This window comes from Penicillium odoratum (genome assembly GCF_028828045.1).
Source record: "Penicillium odoratum strain IBT 22623 chromosome Unknown utg000006l_segment0_segment0, whole genome shotgun sequence".
Classification (NCBI taxonomy): domain Eukaryota; kingdom Fungi; phylum Ascomycota; class Eurotiomycetes; order Eurotiales; family Aspergillaceae; genus Penicillium; species Penicillium odoratum.
The window spans coordinates 4,081,037-4,101,267 of NW_026643148.1; the positions used below are offsets into that span (position 1 = coordinate 4,081,037).

The 20,231-nt window shown below is 50.0% G+C and overlaps 8 protein-coding genes across 8 annotated transcripts; 7 read left to right on the plus strand and 1 right to left on the minus strand.

Moving 5' to 3' along the window:
* Nucleotides 1-855: 855 nt before the first annotated feature.
* N7520_009905 (putative jumonji family transcription factor) lies at nt 856-5,366 on the plus strand (the record flags this gene model as incomplete). The annotated part of the gene is made up of 4 exons (XM_057143839.1): nt 856-1,128; nt 1,246-1,343; nt 1,414-3,363; nt 3,506-5,366. 4 exons carry the CDS (start codon nt 856-858, stop codon nt 5,364-5,366), a joined length of 4,182 nt encoding a protein of 1,393 aa, XP_056993127.1.
* A 1,254-nt stretch (nt 5,367-6,620) lies between these two features.
* N7520_009906 (putative GABA permease) lies at nt 6,621-8,204 on the plus strand (the record flags this gene model as incomplete). The annotated part of the gene is made up of 1 exon (XM_057143840.1): nt 6,621-8,204. The coding sequence occupies one exon, from the start codon at nt 6,621-6,623 to the stop codon at nt 8,202-8,204; it is 1,584 nt and encodes a 527-aa protein (XP_056993128.1).
* A 485-nt stretch (nt 8,205-8,689) lies between these two features.
* On the plus strand, nt 8,690-10,064 carry N7520_009907 (acyl-CoA-binding domain-containing protein; the record flags this gene model as incomplete). Its single annotated transcript, XM_057143841.1, has 4 exons — nt 8,690-8,705; nt 8,781-8,894; nt 8,968-9,040; nt 9,110-10,064. The coding sequence occupies 4 exons, from the start codon at nt 8,690-8,692 to the stop codon at nt 10,062-10,064; spliced, it is 1,158 nt and encodes a 385-aa protein (XP_056993129.1).
* Nucleotides 10,065-10,712: 648 nt separating this feature from the next.
* On the minus strand, nt 10,713-11,517 carry N7520_009908 (coiled-coil-helix-coiled-coil-helix domain-containing protein; the record flags this gene model as incomplete). The annotated part of the gene is made up of 4 exons (XM_057143842.1): nt 10,713-10,811; nt 10,947-11,079; nt 11,177-11,404; nt 11,498-11,517. 4 exons carry the CDS (start codon nt 11,515-11,517, stop codon nt 10,713-10,715), a joined length of 480 nt encoding a protein of 159 aa, XP_056993130.1.
* Nucleotides 11,518-12,433: 916 nt separating this feature from the next.
* N7520_009909 (putative nucleoporin) lies at nt 12,434-13,949 on the plus strand (the record flags this gene model as incomplete). The annotated part of the gene is made up of 2 exons (XM_057143843.1): nt 12,434-13,070; nt 13,141-13,949. The coding sequence occupies 2 exons, from the start codon at nt 12,434-12,436 to the stop codon at nt 13,947-13,949; spliced, it is 1,446 nt and encodes a 481-aa protein (XP_056993131.1).
* Nucleotides 13,950-15,095: 1,146 nt separating this feature from the next.
* Nucleotides 15,096-16,482, plus strand: N7520_009910 (transcription factor SPN1; the record flags this gene model as incomplete). The annotated part of the gene is made up of 3 exons (XM_057143844.1): nt 15,096-15,653; nt 15,704-16,182; nt 16,233-16,482. The coding sequence occupies 3 exons, from the start codon at nt 15,096-15,098 to the stop codon at nt 16,480-16,482; spliced, it is 1,287 nt and encodes a 428-aa protein (XP_056993132.1).
* A 912-nt stretch (nt 16,483-17,394) lies between these two features.
* Nucleotides 17,395-18,548, plus strand: N7520_009911 (uncharacterized protein; the record flags this gene model as incomplete). The annotated part of the gene is made up of 4 exons (XM_057143845.1): nt 17,395-17,840; nt 17,928-18,104; nt 18,150-18,333; nt 18,456-18,548. The coding sequence occupies 4 exons, from the start codon at nt 17,395-17,397 to the stop codon at nt 18,546-18,548; spliced, it is 900 nt and encodes a 299-aa protein (XP_056993133.1).
* Nucleotides 18,549-18,863: 315 nt separating this feature from the next.
* Nucleotides 18,864-19,812, plus strand: N7520_009912 (HIG1 domain-containing protein; the record flags this gene model as incomplete). The annotated part of the gene is made up of 2 exons (XM_057143846.1): nt 18,864-18,904; nt 18,966-19,812. The coding sequence occupies 2 exons, from the start codon at nt 18,864-18,866 to the stop codon at nt 19,810-19,812; spliced, it is 888 nt and encodes a 295-aa protein (XP_056993134.1).
* Between the last annotated feature and the right edge of the window lie 419 nt (nt 19,813-20,231).

Consider the following 20,231-nt stretch of genomic DNA (forward strand, 5'->3'; position numbering starts at 1 on the left):
TCTACTATCGTACCTCATTGGAACTCATCCTATTCTCAATCAGACTTGTTCAAGCTGTTCAACTTCGAATTTTCATTCCAATCCTCTACGATCCTTAGAAGAAATGCCCATTTTATCTGGTCCTCGGATATAATCCAGGTACGTTGTACTGTATCATACACATCCATTTTTGGTTTGGCGGCTCCCAATATGGCGCCAAAAGTCCACTTTGTCCACCTTTCCCGTCTGATCGGGCATTGCCCACTGGACAAGATCCTCATTCCCCTGTGATTCGTTCTTTTCCTAAACCCATCATTCCAAGTTCTCTGTAGTGTAATTCCCCGTCTGCCCCTGCCTCCCAGTGTCAGACCATCGTGCTCTGGCCCACCTTCGAGCGTCTCCTGCGCCTGCATGATTGGCCCACTTTGGTATTACTGCTCATCTTTCCTCCCCCAATTCCCAGACTAGCGTCGCTTTTATGCGCAACTCCTCTGCAACTTGATGATTTCTGCTGCAACAACAGTCGTGTTCACTCGTTTTTAACTCGCACACGGACCTCCCCTGCTCGTTCTAATTGGCGATCTGAACCAGACCAGTTTTTTCCCTACACCCGCTCCTGGAAAAAAGAGCCTCCGAACAGAGCTTATCGCGCCATCAAACAATACAGTACATCCCTCTCTTCCGTCACTCCTGAACCAACCTTGAATCTCGACCCCCGAATACCTTCCAAATTCTCTCGCGCTTCGGTCTGCTCCTTTTTATCGCTTCCCCGACCGCTGGGAACCACCTGTTTCGCCGTCGATCAGCGGTCGCTCTATCCGACGACGGCACCCTTTACTGAACAGCCTACCCAATAGCTCCCGATCGCTGTCAACCATGGCGGCGGTGTTCGAACACCATAACCGCGACCCCCTCGCAGGTGCTCCGGTCAACTCTGCGTCCATCACACCACCGCAGAGTGCTAACGGAAAGAAAGACGCACCTGAAGGGGTACCCTCCGAATTATCAGACCTTGAGCTTGATGCCAAATCAGCAACCGCACAGGATGAGATCCCCATAAAGACCGAGGAAAATGGAGAACCGGGACCAGAAGAAGAAATCGAACCTGACCATTACTATGGTGGTGGAAAAATTCCTGTATTCAAGCCTGTGAGTTGGCCTGCCTCACATCTGCTCGGTGGATAAATTCCAGGCCGGCCTACGAATAAAATCGAAGGCCTGGGAATTTCCACTAATCTTGATGACGTGGCTGACGAGACTGTTCAGACAATGGATGAATTCCGTGACTTCCAATCCTATGTCAGCAAGCTTGACAAGTATGGAATGAAAGCTGGTATTGTGAAGGTGATTCCGCCAAAGGAATGGTTAGTCTACAAATTTCTACAAATCACTTTGAGAGATTGAATGGTTGTACTCACTCCATTCTCTGTTAAGGCTCGACGCCCAAAAGCCGCTGGACGAGCAAGTGAAGTCGATTCGCGTGAAGAACCCTATTATGCAAGAATTCCACGGGTCACATGGCACCTACACCCAAGCCAACATTGAACGCCAACGGACCTACAACCTCCCCCAATGGAAAGCATTATGCGAGGAAAGCAGCCACCAACCGCCCGCTCGCCGTGGAGAACGACGTCGCAACCAGGAAAGATCAAATCGAGGGGCTACTCCACGGCCTCAACCTGCAGATGGCCAGAAGCGTAAACCTGGCCGTCCCCCTAAGCAAACCAATCCAGTCAAAATCAAGGAAGAACCAACAGATGAGGCAGAAAGTTCCAAGTCTGAAGGTCCTCCCACGCCCGTATCGCCTGAAACAAACCCTATCGAGACCAAGAGCGAAGACTTGAGTGACGGAGAGTCTCTCCCAGCTACGAAACCCAAGGGAAGACAGCCCAAGTCTGTCACATCACGACGGAAGAACAACCGCGGAGAAACCGTGGATCACATTGATGAAGCAGCGTTCGAAAGCTTTGATTATCGCATTCATGATCATGAAGATTACACGGCAGAAAGATGCGAAGAACTTGAGACTTCGTATTGGAAGTCGCTGATGTACAACAACCCCATGTACGGTGCGGATATGCCCGGCTCTCTCTTCGATGATTCGACCACTTCCTGGAACGTGGCCAAGTTACCCAACTTGCTTGATGTCCTTGGACAAAACGTGCCCGGTGTCAACACAGCCTACCTCTATCTAGGAATGTGGAAAGCTACCTTTGCTTGGCACTTGGAGGATGTGGATCTCTACAGTATCAACTACATCCACTTCGGTGCGCCCAAGCAGTGGTACAGCATCTCCCAGGAAGATGCCCCGCGCTTTGAGGCTGCGATGCGGAGTATCTGGTCGAGTGATGCCAAAAGCTGCGACCAATTCCTGCGGCACAAGACCTACCTGGTTTCACCAAGTCTGCTCAAGTCACAGTATGGCATCACCGTGAATCGTTTGGTTCACTACGAAGGAGAGTTCGTCATTACTTTCCCCTACGGATACCATTCTGGGTACAACCTCGGGTACAACTGTGCTGAGTCGGTCAACTTCGCAACCCCAAAATGGCTAGACTATGGTCGAGTTGCCAAGAAGTGCAATTGCGAAGCAGACAGCGTCTGGATCGACGTAGATGAGGTCGAACGCAAACTGCGTGGTGAGGCTACCCCCGAATACTTTGTCGACTACGACAGCGGCTTTGAGGGCTTCGATGGGGCTTCAGATCTTTTAACCCCTCCACGCAGCGTACCTGGGAAAACCTCCACCCGTGGCCGAAAAAGGAAAGATGCGGGTGACGGGCCGAGGACCAAACGCCCTAAGCTCCACCCCGAAGGTCCGCGGAAGATCCCGTGCCTCCTATGTCCTAATGATCTTGACTACGAGGATCTACTGCCAACGGAAGACGGTAAATCCCATGTACATCGGCGATGCGCAGCGTTTATTGAAGAAACCAGCATTCTTCGGGATGCTTCCGGCCAAGAGGTGGTATGCGACATTGACAATATTCCCAAGGCTCGTCTGGGTCTGAAATGTCTCTTCTGTCGCGAGGTTCGTGGTGCCTGCTTCCAGTGTAACTTTGGAAAGTGTACTCGTGCCTACCATCCGACCTGTGCTCTTCTCGCAGGTGTTCAAGTTGAACACGGTGCCATTGCTGTGAATGCCGATGACGGAAATCAATATGCGCTACCTAGCGTGGATCTCAAGTGCAAGTTCCATCGTCAGAAGCGGCCGTCCGGCCTTATGAAAGAATTGGACCATGAACGTTGTGTGATTGAGGCGGCTCGTCGTATGGTGCCAGGCGCTCTGATCCAGCTCCAGGCCGACAAGGACATCAATGGTGCCATCGTTCTCCAGAATCGATACGAAGAACGAACTTTGTTGGTTAAAATCCTCCCAAGAGGGTAAGTGTTTTCTGTTCTTTGTTTTGCCCTGCCCCTCCAACCCCACCGGAGGTTTCTTCTCCCGAACAAATCCCGAACTCCCGACCCGAAAAACTGAGAATTCTTGGCTTGGACCTGTCCCAATACTGATAATTGTCAACAGAGACTTAATTGAGATGCCATATCGCTGGATGCTGGTAGTGCGTAAAAGCAATTTTGCGCCCCTTGCACCGGGAATTCAGGCCCTCCCGGCCCACTTGGCGCGAAAGCCTGAAGGACGAAAGGACCTAGAGGTTGCGGTACCGGTCGCTGGTAGCGCCTTTGGCAATGGCCGATCTCATCACCAGTGGGCCGAATTCCAGACAGTGGATGCAGCTAGGATTCAATTCGCCCCACTGACTCCGGTCGATTTGGCCCAACCCGAAAAATTGTGGCATTACTTGGGCGCCCTGTCCACCGAGAGTAGGGCACAGTATACGCACAACCCTAGCGTGCTCATCCACAACCCGCGGGCCAATTTCCTCGACAGCGTCAAGTCGCTTGGCGTGGCTGGAGTCAGTGCTCGTGCATTGAAGATCTCACCCCACCATCATTCCCATGCTGTTACCGCCCCTGCCCCTCTTTACCAGCAAAATCTTTACGCCCAACACCGACCGCAAATACAAGTTAAACACGAACCTCTTCCAAACGCCCAGCAAACCCCTCACCTACAATCCCGACCGCCCTGCTCTGCCGCCTCCCTGCAGACCCTTGCCCCTCCCCCTCATTCTGCTCCTTCCACCGGTGCTGCTGCTGCTGGTCCTGCGATGCCGTCGGCATTTCGAACTTTACCGAATCAATCTGCCCGCCATGCCCCGTACCCTTCGGTCACCAAGTCGCACGTTCAGCAGCAGCACCACCTCCCCGCCACCAATACCTTTGCCAACGTTCGGGAACTCATCGCCCGTCGGCGCCTCGCCCAGATTACCGACCACGCCAATGTCTTCGCTGGGTATACGATCGTTGGCCCCGATGTGGTGGTAGAGACTCTGCTGGGTCCTATGGGATCTATTCCTCCGGCCAATGGACTCGAGAAACTCGAATTGGCCATGGCCCAGCAGCGGGTGCAGCCGCGGGCAGCCGATGGCACTCTGCTACCGCCCCAGACCCTGAACATGCGATCGGAGGAGGTCACTCGACTCCTCAACATGCTTCGCTTCTCCTTGGTCAGCCACCGCGAGCGCTTAGATGTGATCCAGAGAAAGGAGTCGGAAGGCATCAAGATGGAGATCGTTGATCGGGGAAGCGTGGCTGCGGCTAAAATGCCCGGTAAATACGCTTTCCTCGACCAGCAGCGGGAACTGGTCCCCAACGTGTACCAATCTCCGTACAACATGCCCTCGGGTTTGTCTGAATATGCCAAGGTCACATACGGGTTACTTCCATCACCTGAAGAGCCGCCGAAATCGTCCCTGGCAAATGATTTCTTTGCCCGTCTCTCCCCAGAGCATCAAGAGAAGATCATGAAGACCTGCGGTAGCTTTGTGCAGCGGGCCATCGAACGTTCGGCCAGCCATAGTAGGCACAGTTCGGCATCAAATCTTCGACTGTCGTCAGCGCTCGCCCAGCAGACGGAAAACCCGACCATCGACATCACCACTGTCGATGATCCCCCCCTATCCGGTCTGGATCTGCCCCTTCACGCCGATTCACCATGCTCGAGTTTCGGTCGGTCGCATCTGCGGCTCCATTCACCACACGACTTCCCAATCCACGGTCCTGATCCCCATCCCGATCATCACGATCTTTTTGGGGACCAGCAGGCCAATACCCGATTTTGGCAGAACGGGCCGTGGGTCGCTGGCGATGGTAATACCCCCAACGACGAGAAGGGACCATTCTTTGGCCCCCACGAGCGACTCAAGCACGACTATGCATCTTCTGACATTTCCTTGGGCAAAGGGCCAGGCTCGTTACACTCCGTTGATATGGCCGGTTTCGGCTTTGACGGACCTGATGATCTTGTTGGGGGACTCAGTCCCTAAGCCATTTGTCCACTCTTTTTGCCTTCCCTTGCGATTGTACTTGCATCTCTCCTGTAACGACTTCACCGGACTGACGACAGCATGATTGGGCGTTTTATCGTTCCCCCATCCCCTCGACCTCGATTTACGATCGTTCCGCACGACGGGCTACGTTTCTGTTTTTTTGTGCTTTTTCCATCATCTTCGGAGTTGATACTAGCTGGCTGGTTTTCGACTCAGCGTTCTTGTTTTATTTTCCCCCTTCCCGATCCCCATTACCTCACCACACTCACCTCTTTCTCCCTCCATTATTCTATCCCCCTCTCATACACGTCTACCCGCTTCTGGTTGGTTCTTTCCTGGTGTGGCTGTATAGACTGGAGTTTCGATGTTTTCTGCTTCATTTCTTACTCCCCCAAAATTCAACCGCCGCCAAAATCTCGTCCCCCCTCACCATCTCCTTGTTCCTTTACCCCTTAACTGCTCCCATATTTAGGGCCTACTTCCGCCCGCCACACCATCTCTTCGCCCCATGTCCGATTAGATACTCCAAACAAGAAAAAAATTCCTTTCAAAAGACCCAGCGAGCCCACTGGAATTTGTGTGCCCCTGTTTGATACCCCCCCTTGCACTCCCCCGGGGCGCTGTCGTGGATGGAAGTTGACTTGGCACGGTCCAAGCTGTTTTCATTTCTCGGCTTCAATTCCCCCCTTTTTTCGTCTTTTTTTTAATAGTTGAACCTGGCGCTCATCCTCCTCGGATTCTTACCGAGGTCTCATCTCAGAGAAAACTGATGTGGCAGCCGTCACCCAGTGTGACATTTTTCATGTAACTAAGCGAAATGATAAAGAATGATTTCCGATGAAGTGTACTCTAGTTCATGATTAAGATTATAGTTCTAATTTTCTTAATCTTAAGCATAAGATAACTGTACTTGATTTGGTTAAAAATCCGAGTGATTTGAAGACTCCACATGTACAAACTCGTAATAGATAACTAGCTTATCGGACTAGTGACTAATGGTACTTGACCAAAACCCAGATAAGCTAAAATGTCTCAGGGACCGTTACACTTGCTTTCGAGGATTCTGATTTGTCTTGAGCCATAAAACCTTCTTTCCCACCGCGGTCCCGGACCGCGATGCATTACATCTTTAATGCCTATCATGCGGGGTTAATACATCACTTCCCCACGACTTATCTACTAGTCAATTCAACAGCTTAAATAAGTCAAGCTTCTCCTCTGGTCTCCATCAATCAATTGACTCCACTCAAAATGCGCTCTTCCGTCGACGCCGCCGACGAGGCGTTAGCTCGTATGGGCTACCAAAGCGAATTACCTCGAAACCTGAGCATGCTCAGTATCCTCGGCCTATCCTTCGCTATCATGGCCGCGCCCTATGGACTCAGTACTACTCTCTATATCACTCTCGACGACGGTCTATCAGTCACTATCATCTGGGGCTGGGTGTTCGTTACGCTCATTTCTCTCGCCATTGCCGCTTCTCTTGCTGAGATATGTGCAGTGTATCCCACCGCTGGCGGTGTATACTACTGGAGTGCAATGCTATCCACTCGCCGGTGGGCCCCGCTGATGTCATTCATTGACGGATGGCTCACCCTAGTCGGGAACTGGACCGTTACTCTAAGTATCATCTTTGGAGGCGGCCAATTGATTCTGAGTGCTATCAATCTGTGGAATGAGGACTTTGTCGCTACGGCATGGCAGACTGTTTTGATGTTCTGGGCTGTTTTGCTCGTCTGCGTTCTTGTCAATGTCTTCTGTTCACGCTGGCTTGATGTGATCAACAAGGTCTGCATCTTCTGGACCGCTGCCAGTGTTATTATCATTCTCATCGTGCTCCTCACAATGGCTGACGATGGGCGGAATTCGGGAGAATTCGTCTTCGCTCACTATGACGCTTCGGAGAGTGGTTGGCCCGCTGGCTGGGCTTTCTTCGTTGGCTTGCTGCAGGCGGCATACACGCTGACGGGATATGGCATGGTCGCCTCCATGTGTGAGGAGGTCCAGAACCCCGAACGCGAAGTGCCCAAGGCTATTGTGCTCTCCGTGGCAGCGGCAGGTGTCACCGGTCTTCTGTATCTGATCCCGGTCCTGTTTGTCATGCCCAGCGATGCTGCAGGCTTGAAGATGCTCCGCAATGTAGCGAGTGGACAACCGATCGGATCTATTTTCAAGATTGCTACCGGGTCCGCAGGGGGTGGATTCGGACTTCTGTTCTTGATTCTGGGAATCATGATGTTTGCCGGCGTGGGTTCTCTCACGGCTGCTAGTCGATGCACCTATGCTTTCGCGCGCGATGGTGCAATTCCGGGATTCAAGCTCTGGCGCCGCGTTAACAAAAAGCTGGATGTGCCTGTCTGGTCGATTATCTTATCGGCCATTGTGATTGGTCTTCTGGGACTGATCTACTTTGGTTCAACGGCTGCATTCAACTCCTTCACGGGTGTGGCTACGATCTGCCTGTCCACGTCATATGGGCTGCCCATTCTGATCTCTATGATTCGGGGTCGCAAGGATGTGCGGAATTCGCGCTTTTCCCTGGGTGTGTTTGGTTATGCTATCAATGCGATCACGATTGCTTGGATTGTCTTGGCTGTAGTTCTCTTCTGCATGCCATATACTCTTCCTACTACTGCCGCATCGATGAACTATGCGAGTGTAGTATTTGCTGGGTTCGCTGCTATTAGCATTGTTTGGTACTTTGCATACGCGAGGAAGCATTTCACTGGACCCCCTGTGTCTAATGGAGACGACCAAGCTGCGGTAATCTCCGGGTCTGCCGTGGATTCGGAGAACGCGATGGACATTGACGTGAAGAAGATTCCGATCGAATAAAGTTATTTGTTTTAATTGTATATTAGTTGAGAATTTATTAAGTATCTCAAAATTCCCATGTTCAAAATATATTAAGTCTCCGTGATTTACTCCAGAATCACAAGTTGCCCTGTCGATCTTTCTCCGAGAGCCGCGGCCCAGAATTAACCACACGCCACTTTTCTACTCTTGAGATGACTTATCCACTTCGAATTCCCTGGGCCCCATCTTCTTTTCCCTCAAAACCCGGGGAAAAGAAAACCTAACCTTAAAGGAGTTCCCTTAGTTGAACGACTTTCCCGGGAGATTGACCCTCGGAACGAACACGAAAGCAAATCCCCACGACTTTATACCCCTGCATCATTCCATCCCCATTGGACCCTTTTATCTCCCTGGCGGTTTTGTCTTTATTTCGCTCTCCATGAGGCTCGCCCGCACCTGCCGATGCCCGACCCCGCTTCCAGGACGACAGGGCTGATTACCGGACCGCTGCTTTTCGCGTCAGGATGTCGGATTCTGTAGGTGCGTTTTAACCAGGATATGGTCTTGGTATTGTGGGAATGCGCCTGGCCTTGATATTGACATTTCCGTGATTAGATCGCGTCTTCGTCCATGCTTTGAATACTGTTAAGAGAATTCCCCGGACGGGCACCGCGCGCCCACCGGCCGCGGAACGATTAAAGCTATATGGATTATACAAGCAGAGCATGGGTGAGTGGGAATTCGAAGGCCTGATAAAGACGAGCATGAGCATTAGCATGAGCATGGACTGATTTTAGTACAGAGGGGGACGTTGAAGGAGTAATGGATCGACCGATTGGGAATACACCAGAGGTGCATGCGGAGTGCGAGAAATGGTACGTCAACGCAACACTGCATATCGCATCAACAACTCTATTCCTTGAACTAACTCTTACGCCATGCAGGGACGCCTGGTATGCTCAGCGCGGTCTCACGCGCACCGAAGCCAAACGCCGCTACATCTCCACCTTAATCGATACAATGCACGAATACGCATCACAAACACCCGAAGCGCGCGAACTTGTCGGGGAGCTCGAGTTCGTCTGGGATCAGATTAAATATAATACTTCCTCGTCTTCGTCGTCGGGTCCGTTAAACGCCGTCGGCGTCCCTCCGTTATCTCGACATTCTGGCAGCGCATATGGGAGTATAGGAGGACGATTAGCGGGATCGGTCGAGGACTACGAACGTCCAAATATGCGTGGCGATGATCGGAATTCAAGACTCCGTGTTCTTAGTCCTGTCAGTCAACCCGAAGAAGAAGAATATTATCACCAATCACCGGGGAATATCGACCAGGACGACGATTTGGATGATGACGATGACGACGATGATGATGAGGAATACGAAGAGGCTCGCGATAGTCTCTACGAAGACCAGGAACATGATCACGAAACCGCAGATACAACGTCTGTCACGGACCATATCTCACTTGCCGACGATCGCCGCCATACTCATACCCATAGTCATAAATCCATCTCCAGAGCAAGTAGCAACAACTCCCGTGCTCGCGCTTCGGATCCACACAACTTACAAAATAGCCCCTGGCGCCGCAGAGTCGAGCAGGCCTTGACCAAAATGACGGCTGAGATCGCCGCTGTGCGCGAGCAGATGGAGGCTCGGACATTAGCGACTCGTCGCCGAAATGGTGTCCTTGCGTGGCTAAGATGGATTCTGTGGACTGTCTTACGTCAGGTTCTTTGGGATTTAGCTATGCTTGGTGCATTGCTGATCTTTATGCGGCTTAAAGGAGATCGTCGGGTTGAGAATCGGTTGCGATCCGGCTGGTCTGATTTGAAGGCTAAGTTAAGTCAGATTAAGCTGCTTAGGCGCGCGGGTGATATGCCTGTTTTGCCTTGATGGTCTGGCTCTTTGCTTTTCCTTATTCCTTGTGATACTGTACATTCGTTTGGAGCACTTTTTGGGCTTTCATGTTCCTGTTCATATTGATTTGGAGTTCTGCCTGCCTCTTTGGCTTTTCTTTTGTCAAGTATATATGGGTTGAATTTGAGGTTTCTGGGGGTTCTTCTTTTCTTTGATTTCCTTGGTTCTTTGGTTATATCAATCTAGAGCTTCTTAGCTGGCTTGTGAGGTTTAGAATTGAATAAAACCAATAGATCTATGAATTCCTTATCCTTATGCAAAAATTGGGCGCATACTGCTTTCATGGTCCCCAGCTGCTCAGGGAAAGGGGATATAGTCGCAAGTCCCCAGCTGAGTACCTAGCTTTAATACAGACAAAGTAAGGACGTGATATTAAACGCAAACCAAGCAGAAATCATGTAACCATTCCTGATGCCAATAGATATTTACACAAACATACAGACTGAGACGAACAGATAGATGAACACAAGGGCTACTTGTGTATCAAACCCACTAAAAACGGAAGGGGAAGCCGGGGCCTAGACGGCAGTAGAAGAAGGCGAGCGGATGTAATCGAGGTTGAACAGGGGTAGAATATGTAGGAATAAGCCTTGCAATTCCCTTGCTTTTTTCTTTTTTCGTTCTTTAGAATTGACGACCTGGGAACTGGGCGTACTTCTGTTTCGGGCGCAGGTGCACGGGAACCTCGCCTTCGGGGGCACCAGGGATGGTCTTCTTCAGGCCCTGTAAAAAAAAGACAATGTTAGCTGAAGTTATTCATCCGAAGCAAACCCGAATGCCACATAGTGCTAATGTCTATGCTGGGGGCAGCCATGTATTTATCCGATCCGAGCGGAGTTCAATTTAGACAAGGCGTACCAATTTCTCGAACACACAGCTGTTCAGTGCTTGCTCAGGCTTGCGGCACTCGAAGAGGTAGTGGTTGTTGTTCTCGAGACACTCCCAGTGCTCCTTGAACTGCTTCAGGCAGTGGGTGTTGATATCCTTGATACTATGAACCAGTCAATCATAACAGCTCGCGACTATCCGGCCGATATGCTATCTGGAACGGTTCTTGGGAACCAGACAGCACGGGTGGGAAGACATACACGCTAGCAGCACAGCGCGTCACCTTGCGCCCCTCCTTCATGCACTCAAACTCGCCGCGACCGTTCGCCTCGTCCTTGCACTTCATGTAGTCATCGTTGAAGGCCTTGCACCGGTCGCCAATGAAGTAGGCCGCGCTGAAAAGGGGTGCGGATGTGGCGCCAATCTCCTCGACTTTGGGGATGTGGTCCGGCATGGGGGTAGTGTCCACCAGGACATGCTGGTTGAATCTGGAGGGATAGAGGTTAGTCCGGGTTCAATGACGGGCAGTGGAGTCGGGATGGGTCGGTTTGGAGGGACAATTGGGAGGAGGAGAGTCCTACCGAGCATCTCTTTGGGCCATGGTGAAGGTGTTGTCTGGAGGGGCTGGGGAAGGTGCAATTGATCTGGTTGATCGAGAGCTACGGGTTGCGGTGGAATGAAAGGTCGGTTTCTTTGGCTCGATTCTGATTGGTTGGTGTGGTGTGCTTACCTCATCTATATCTACACCCATACTGTAAGTATAGGATTTACTAAATGTACACTCCAAATTTTCATGTACACGATTTTAACTCGGATGGACGAAAAACTTCCAAGTCAGTCATACGACGGCAATGGTTTGAAGAATCAATTGGATCAATTGCATGGATGATAGAAGGTTTCACCAAGGGAAATATATCCACAGTAATCTCCCAAAATCTCGTGAGACGCATTCTGGTCCTCATATGTTCTGAGAGTTAAAGAAGATTTTCGTCGCATCAGAATTTCCTGAATATGCAAACATTTGAATGTCAGATTGGAATACTAACAGTTGTAGAAGTGGAGAAGGTGTTTGGTGTACTAGTAAGAGCCAGAATGCATGGAGCTACATTGTTGATGCAGATGAAACGACAATCCATTGCAGCTAAAGATGACTTTGGATAAGACTAATCTCCAAGTCTACATTGATTATCTCGATAATATACAATCTTTCAACAAATTTATCTGGGGTTTTCTAAGATCAATTAATCCAATTGTTAGCCTGAATTGAAGCGCACTCACGTGATCCAAAACAAACCAGCTCCGACTTCTTTCTTCTGAGCTCTACAGCGTAGCACCCCTCAGCTCACCCACAACCAACCCCGGTCCCTGGTTGTTGTGATCTTTATCTCGCTCGCCCCGACACTCGTACTGTTGATCCTATCGCCACACGTCTTAATTCCGCCGACACATTCCTTGATCACTGACCGATCGCGCTTTTTTTTAAAGATACCCTTCCGCCAATTTTTTTGCGACACATCATGTTCGGAGCTATATCCAACCCAGCCGCACAAACTGGTGGCAGTCTATTCGGAAACACTGCAAACAAGCCCAGTGCCTTTGGAGGATTAGGCCAAAGCACAAATACCACTGCCCCAGCGACTGGTGGAGGGTTGTTCGGTCAGCCACAGAGCCAGCCCCAGCAGCAAGGCGCGACAGGGGGACTTTTCGGCAGTGCAGCTACAGCCCAGCCAACGCAACAGACAGGTGGCTTGTTTGGCTCGAGTACTGCACAGAAGCCGGCGGGTAGCTTGTTTGGAGGTGGCCTAGGGCAACAACCGCAACAACAGCCTCAGCAAACTGGAGGTCTGTTTAACAATGCGCCAAAGCCAGCTGGTGGTCTTTTTGGCGGAGGCCTAGGGCAGTCGACTCAAGCGCAGCAGCCTGCGGCTGGTGGAGGACTTTTCGGTGGTGGTCTTGGTGCTAGCACACAGCAACAACAGCCCCAGCAACAACAAAGCAACGCATTCGGTGGATCACTGCTTGGTGGGCAGCAACAGGGACAGCAGCCCCAACAATCGCAGTTCGGACAAACTACCATGGTTCAACCACAAGGACAACAGCAAGAACAATCGCTGTCGTCGAGTTTGTGGTCTCCTGGTCGTGCTATCACAGGAGGTGAGCTCACTTTTCATCCGATGTGTCTTCTTGCTCGAGTGCATCGTGCTAATTTAGATTATTTATTTAGTGCACCGGACCGTTCCTATGCAGATGTCCATTGTCAAGGATAAATGGGATGCACCTAACCGTGATTCGCCGTTCCGAGCCTACCTCTATAACAATGTAGGGGAAGAAGCTGCGCCGTTTTACCAGCCGGGCCCTGAAGATGATGCTACTACATGGGAGGCGGCTCTGCGCAAACGCCCAGACCCAGGTTATGTCCCTGTGCTTGTCAAGGGCTTCTGGGAGCTTGGTAAGCGTGCGCAGCGACAGAAGGATTTCCTCTGCATGATGCAGGCACGCCTTCACGAAATCAACACCTGTTTGACCGACCTCCTCTCGCGCCATGACCTTAAGATTTCCCTCAAGATTGCCGACTGTCGACGAAAGCACATGGTTCTCAGCAAGCGTTGTCTGGCACTAGCAGCCAAGACCCAAGTGTTGCGCAACCGAGGCTATGCGATGGATGAGGCGGAAGAAGAACTCAAGAAAAAGTTGGCCCAGCTTGAACGCTCTGTCTTTGATCCATCTCTCAACGGCCGAGGCGAGGAGATCTGGGCTCGCATGTTGGCTATTCATGAGCAAGGCAAGCGTTTGCAAGCGGAGATGGATCGTGCCGGAAGTAATACGGCAGCAAATACGGAGGATGAAATTGATGAGCACACTATGAAGACAGCCAAGAAGGTGAGCACCAATACTATGAACCAGACCCAGGTTCACCGACTGACCGTACTGCAGATTCTCGATGATTACCATGCACAGATCCAGCATCTACAGAAGGAATTGACTGCGGTCAAGAAGGACTTTGACGAAGCCCAGAAACTGAACGGGAACTGATAGATCCCTAAGCTTCTATGCGATCCTTATTTCATAACGTAAAGATGTTCATGGGCATGGAGCACCGGCGTTATCCTGGGTGGAGCAAGTTCTGTAATGCATAGTTCAATATGGTTTCATCTACAATTGCGTTTTCCGCTAGTCATGAGCTACTTCAGGCTTGTACTATCGTAGTCTTGTAAATTGGCATTTAGCCATTAAGTCCTCTTTACCAATCTATTTCCAGTAAACCCCATAAGAAAGATAATCAGGCATGTACAATAATAATACATCAACGAATGCTTCTCCGAATAGTCCCAAGTAATCATAAATGGCAATTGGATCAGTTTCAAGTGCATGGCATCGGAGGGAAAGGGTGAAATGCGATTTGTTTAAAGGAACTTCTTGGCGAAGTCAACGGCGAAGGGGGCTATTCGACAGTAAATGTTAGATCAAGGCCACTGGAAAAGAAGGGGCGTCAATGTCTGGTGGACTTGTGCTGTCCATTGACGACGTCACTTACACAGGTAGAGGAGGATACCGCCAACGATGGCGTTGCGGACGGTCTGGCAGGCCTCAACCTCACCGGTCTAGATGAAATTAGCAAACCGTCAATGATCAAAGCCTAAACGGATGGTCTCACCTTGATGTCCTGCAGGGAAAGCTGTTCCTGGCCTGGTCGAGCGAAGGGCGTTAATTTGAATTGCACTTTGGGTCGAAGCGTGTTGAAAACGAAGAAGTGGATGTAAGTCAAAGAGTGGGCAGATTCATACCTGGGGCGAACATTGTGTATTAGAATGTGTAAAGATGGGATAAAGATAGGATTGAGGGAGAGTTGAATTGAATGAGATCGTGAATTGTTATCGACGAAGTTCCGGAGAGGAAGAAATCACGGGAGCACAGACCACCTTCTCCTTCTCTCATCTACTCGACCTTTCGCCTCTTTCCGCCTCCATTCTCTGCTGCTGAGATCTTTTCTCTCTTCACTGCTGGCTCTATCATTCAGCATACACAGATCCCAACTTACTCGAGTTTACGACTGATTTGTGCTGTTACTTTACCCTGCGGAGAGGCATCGGGTCCGGGAGAACGAAATACCAGCCGCGCCTTTTTGCCGTACCTTCAATTGTCCAGCCATTTCTATTTAAGCAAAAACACATCGCCTCTATGTCTGCTTCACCAGAGCACCAGGCCGGCTCGCGCGCCGCGTCGCCCATTCATGACGAACTTGAAAAGGCCCCGACTCCGATTGCCGCAGATGATGACGAGGGTGACAAGCCCACCGAACCTGCTGATGACCAGGAGAACGACGACGATGACAACGATGACGATGATGATTCTATTCTGTCCGAGGTCGACGAAGCGCAGTTTGACGACTTCGATCCGGAGAATGTCGATGTCGAAGACCGCCCGCAGCTGGCAATTGACGAGGATAACTTGAAGCTGATCGGCCGACACAAGCGCAAGCGTGCCGAGGGCGAGGAAAGCCGTCCGCGTCGCAAGGAGGGTCGTCGTGAGAAGAAGAGCCGTCATGCGCGGGATGAGGATGAGGGAGGAGGTGAGGAAGGATCTGCTCGCCGGCAGAAGAAGAAGAAGGAAGCATCGCCTGATACGGATGAGGAGACTTTGGACCCCGAAACACGTCGCCGTCGAGCCCTTGACCGGGCCATGGATGAAGCTATGAAGAAGCCTACCAAGAGACGGGCCCGCAAGCAGGATGGGATTGTATGTGGTTTTTATATTATACTTTCGAGCTCATATTGACTATGTTGCAGGATCTTGAGGCTATGGCCGATGCTGAAATTGAGGAAATGCGAAAGCGCATGACCCACGCAGCTCAGATGGACGCTCTTAACCGCCAACAAGGCCAACCGGCAATGCACAAGCTCAAGCTTCTTCCCGAGGTTATCAGGCTTCTCAACCGTAACCAATACGCGAACAGCTTGGTCGATCCGGAGATCAATCTCCTGGAAGCTGTTCGATTCTTCCTTGAGCCCTTGGATGATGGATCGATGCCCGCCTACAACATCCAGCGTGACCTGCTGACTGCCCTGACCAAGCTCCCTATTCAAAAGGATGCCTTGATTGCTAGCGGAGTTGGCAAGGTTGTTGTCTTCTACACCAAGAGCAAGCGCACTGAGAACAGCATCAAGATGATGGCGGAGAAGCTCCTGGCCGAATGGACCCGTCCCATCCTCCAGCGCAGCGATGACTACTCGAAACGTGTGTTCCAGCAGGCTGATTATGACCCGAAGTATGTATTTGATCACCTATATCTACTTGGATTATCTAACGATTCCATAGCAAAATCCGCCAGCGTACATCCACCACCGCCGAGATTGTTGCTGCCGAGGCTCGTGCTCGCGACAAGATCCCTCCTCGTATGGCCAACCGTGCCCAAGTCGACCGTACCCAAGTCAGCTATTCTGTTGTTCCCCGGCAAACCGCCGTGCAAGAAAACCGCTTTGCTCGACCTTTGGGTGCCAGTGGTGAGGATCGTTTCCGCAAGATGCAAGCCCGACAGAACGCGGCGTCCAAGGCATCTCGTCGATAAATTCTATTTGCCTTTCCGTCTTTGCTAGCCCTCTCGGGGGCAATTTCCTCGTTTTCCAGGGTGTTTGGGCGTTCGGGATTGATCGGGTTTTGATATCTGGTATGGGCATGTAACAAGATCGCATTCGGTAAATTCTAGCCGTACAAAGTGAATAAGCATTGTAATTGACATAAGGCGCATACCCTGATTCGCCCGTTTTGTAAATCTATTATCATGTTCCCCTGTTTTACAACATTGAAGTCTTTTCAAGCCCTAAAGAAAATAATCGAGGACTCTTTGTTCCTTTCATCATCCGCAGAACAGTGGCTAAATCTAATTATATGCAACAAAGCCCGTTTCCCCCAATCATGGAATCTTCACTTTCCTCGAGCTCTAGCTCTTTCAAGATCCCTTGTCAAGGCTGTTGAAGAAAGTAAAAAGGTAACTCTTTGTCTCTATCCCAACTCAACAATGACTGCATCTTATGAAACCCATGCAACATCGAACAAAACCCATGTAGCGTGATCTCTCCCTAGGTATCGATATGTTATCTTGTCTTGATATAATACAATGCCAGGTGACGTGCAGACAAAGAATTCTGAGGTTTATTTTCGTTTCATAAATATTACTACACTTCGGATTGAAGATAATTAGGGCTCTTTATACTTGATCTAATTGTAGCCAAATTTGAAACGTCACGATTAAGTTGAATGAAGGTTGATATCTTCATTGACATCTTCTAGATGTCTGAAAGATCGATCAATGCTTAAATACGGTGTCCTTACTAGCTTCAAATGCTCTAGACTTGAATTCCCTTAAGTAAATTCACTGATACAAGACTTAATTCTTTCTCGAGTTCATCTTATTCATTATAATTCAGCGCTTCAAGAACTGATCAGCCAAACCCGGAAGTTATCTATAAATATATACAAAATGGTCTCGGTAAAGAGATCGGCCTCATCCCCTCTTGAGGGTGATCAACCACCAGCAAAGAAATCTGCCACCGAGTCCGCTACTAAGCCTGCTGCTGAGCTCGCGCCCTTCCTTGCTGCCCCCCCTGCTACTCCTGTTGTTCCGCCTGCTGCCCTCCCCACTGCTGGTATTCCTGGTGCCGAGCTTGTTGCTGCGGTCGCGGCTGCGGTCGCAGCAGCAGCAGCTGGACCAGCTGCTGGTGGCCCTGCCTGTGGCCCTTGGGTTTTCAAGACTATGAACGACGTTCCTCTGGCTATAAGAGCTAAACACATTATAAGATACTCTGTCAAGTTTTTATATCTAGGAATGGCTGCTGATGGCATCCTGCAAAATCATACTATTGTTAGACTGACCTTCCAACATGAACAGACAAAGGATACTACAAATGCACGTGCCGAAACCAAAGGGTTTATGATCGATCTCCAAGTCGATCCTGCCGTAGGCTCTGCAGAGGGTCCGGGTGTCAATGGTAAATTGAAAATCAAACCTTTTAGGTATGAAGGAAGACATAACTCGGCACAATATGACTTTGATATCCCAATCAAGGCAGGAAGAACAAAAGCCACGAAGTTGGAGAAAGTCAAAGACTTCCTTCAGGTCATTCACGACAATGAAACGATTCCGGTGGGATTCAATACTGATGAGCATACAGTGGGCTGCAAAGATTTTAAGTGAGTACATCCCCGAGTGTCTGTTTCCGATACTAATCTATATAGCACTCAATTGATCCATCGTTTGATCCAAGCTAAAATCCTTGATGTCCCAGATGAGGATGCTGGGGAATATTACGAAAACGTTCTGTGGAATTACGGCTTGGGTGATTTAAAGGCGCCTAATAAGATTGGATATGCTATATTTAACCCTACTTATTACGAGAATCACTTCGAGATCCCTGAACTTGTTTATACAGGGGAAAGTAAATTACATGAGCATCCTTGTATCTATACTGAGTCTTGCTAACAATGCTATTTACTCACATAGGTAAATGGTATAATCCAGAAACTAATGAAGAAGGTGGAGAGGCATATGAGGAGGAAGAAGAGCTTGAGCTCTTGGAAGTCGACGATTCTGAAGATTGTAAGAGTAAGTATTTGAAAGAGCACCTACAAGTATAGATGAGATTGACTATTTTTTTTTGTTATGATTTGGTTTCAGTCGAATAAAAATTTATTACTGATTACTGTTCTGTTAATATTATTCAAGCTGGCGTTGTATACAAAGGCGGTGAGATGGGTAAAGCGGATCTCCTCCCGAGCAAACCCCGAACGAAAACCGGCCGAGATTGGCCGGGAAAAGAAGCAGATCCCGCCATCAACACGTCATGCGGGCTCTCGGTCTTTGATCTTTTATATAAGTCTCCTGCCCGACCTGATTTCCCCTCAAGTTTTTCATTCTTAAACACGAACACACACATATACACACACATCACAATGAAGCTTCTCACCAAAGCAGAAGAGGATGCCCACTACAGGTACGATTGACGGTTGGCTTATCCTATCCCGCGAATCATGCCATACTGACGACAACCATAGCGCCGTTCTCAAGTACGGCACAGTGGGCGGAATAGCTGGTCTAGCAGCTGGAGCAGCTGGCGTCCTCCTCGCTTCAAAACGCTACCACACAATCCGCCACCTGACACTCCCCATGAAAGCTTTCCTGGTGACCTCATCAGGAACCTTTGTCGGCATCATCGCAGCCGACCACGGCTCCCGCGAGTTCGAAAAGCAACACAACGCCGAACGAATGTGGTACGAGAACCGCGAGCAGCGTCTCCGCATGGAAGAATCCCGCGGTCTAAGCATAGCCGATCGCGCCGTCGCCTTCGCTCGCCGCGAGAAATACAAGATCGTCGGCGCGACCTGGGTCGCCTCCATGATTGGTTCCTTCGTGTTGGTCGGTCGCAGCCCCCACCTTTCTGGCCAGCAGAAGCTCGTACAGGCTCGTGTTTATGCTCAGGGTCTGACGCTCGCTGTACTGTGCGCGTCTGCTGCGTTTGAGATCTCGGATCAGCGTCGCGGTCGCGGTATGCTGGATTCGAAGAAGGGTGATAAGGCGGCTCAGCTGGCTGAGGCTGCGGAGTCGGTTCCGGCGCACCATGGCTCGAAGGAAGAGGGTGACCTCTGGAAGGAGATGGTTGCTGCTGAGGAGCAGCGGTTGAAGTCTAAGCACCAGTCTCTTAGCTTGAAGAGTGAGCATGATGCCGCTGAGGCGAAGAAGCATGCTCATGAGGCGAAGGCTGAGAAGTCTAAGCAGCAGGAGGAGGACGCTCCTGCCCAGCCTAAGGACGAATCGGAGTCCGAACAGACCAAGGTTGATGCTGAAGATGAGAAGAAGGCTGAGGATGAGAAGAAGAAGGTTGAGGATGAGAAGAAGGCTTAATTATCATCGGCTTTTTCTCAATTGTCGTGATTTTTCCAGGTCTCGGTTGATCCGATTATCTGAATTATAGATTCCGAGCAATGGGGCTTCTTGAGGCTGGACCATCTTTACCCTCGTACATCTGTTTGCATTTGTTGTTACCGGCGTTATGTCTTGGGTTCAAAAGGAGAACGGTGTATGATACTCTCTGTCTCTCTCTCTCTCTCTCTTCCTTCTATAATGAATGATTTCTCCATTTATTCTGTTTCAATGTCTAGACCCTACTTGATGTTCTGTAAAGTTCAAATGTCCACGTCAGCACAATTATTGGTATGAATTTGACCAATCGCTTGAACCCCCAAAATCGGGCTATAGCAGGAACTTTCTCCATGGACCCCATATTCAGGATTTAAGAGAAGTGGGGTTTAAGGGTAAATAAT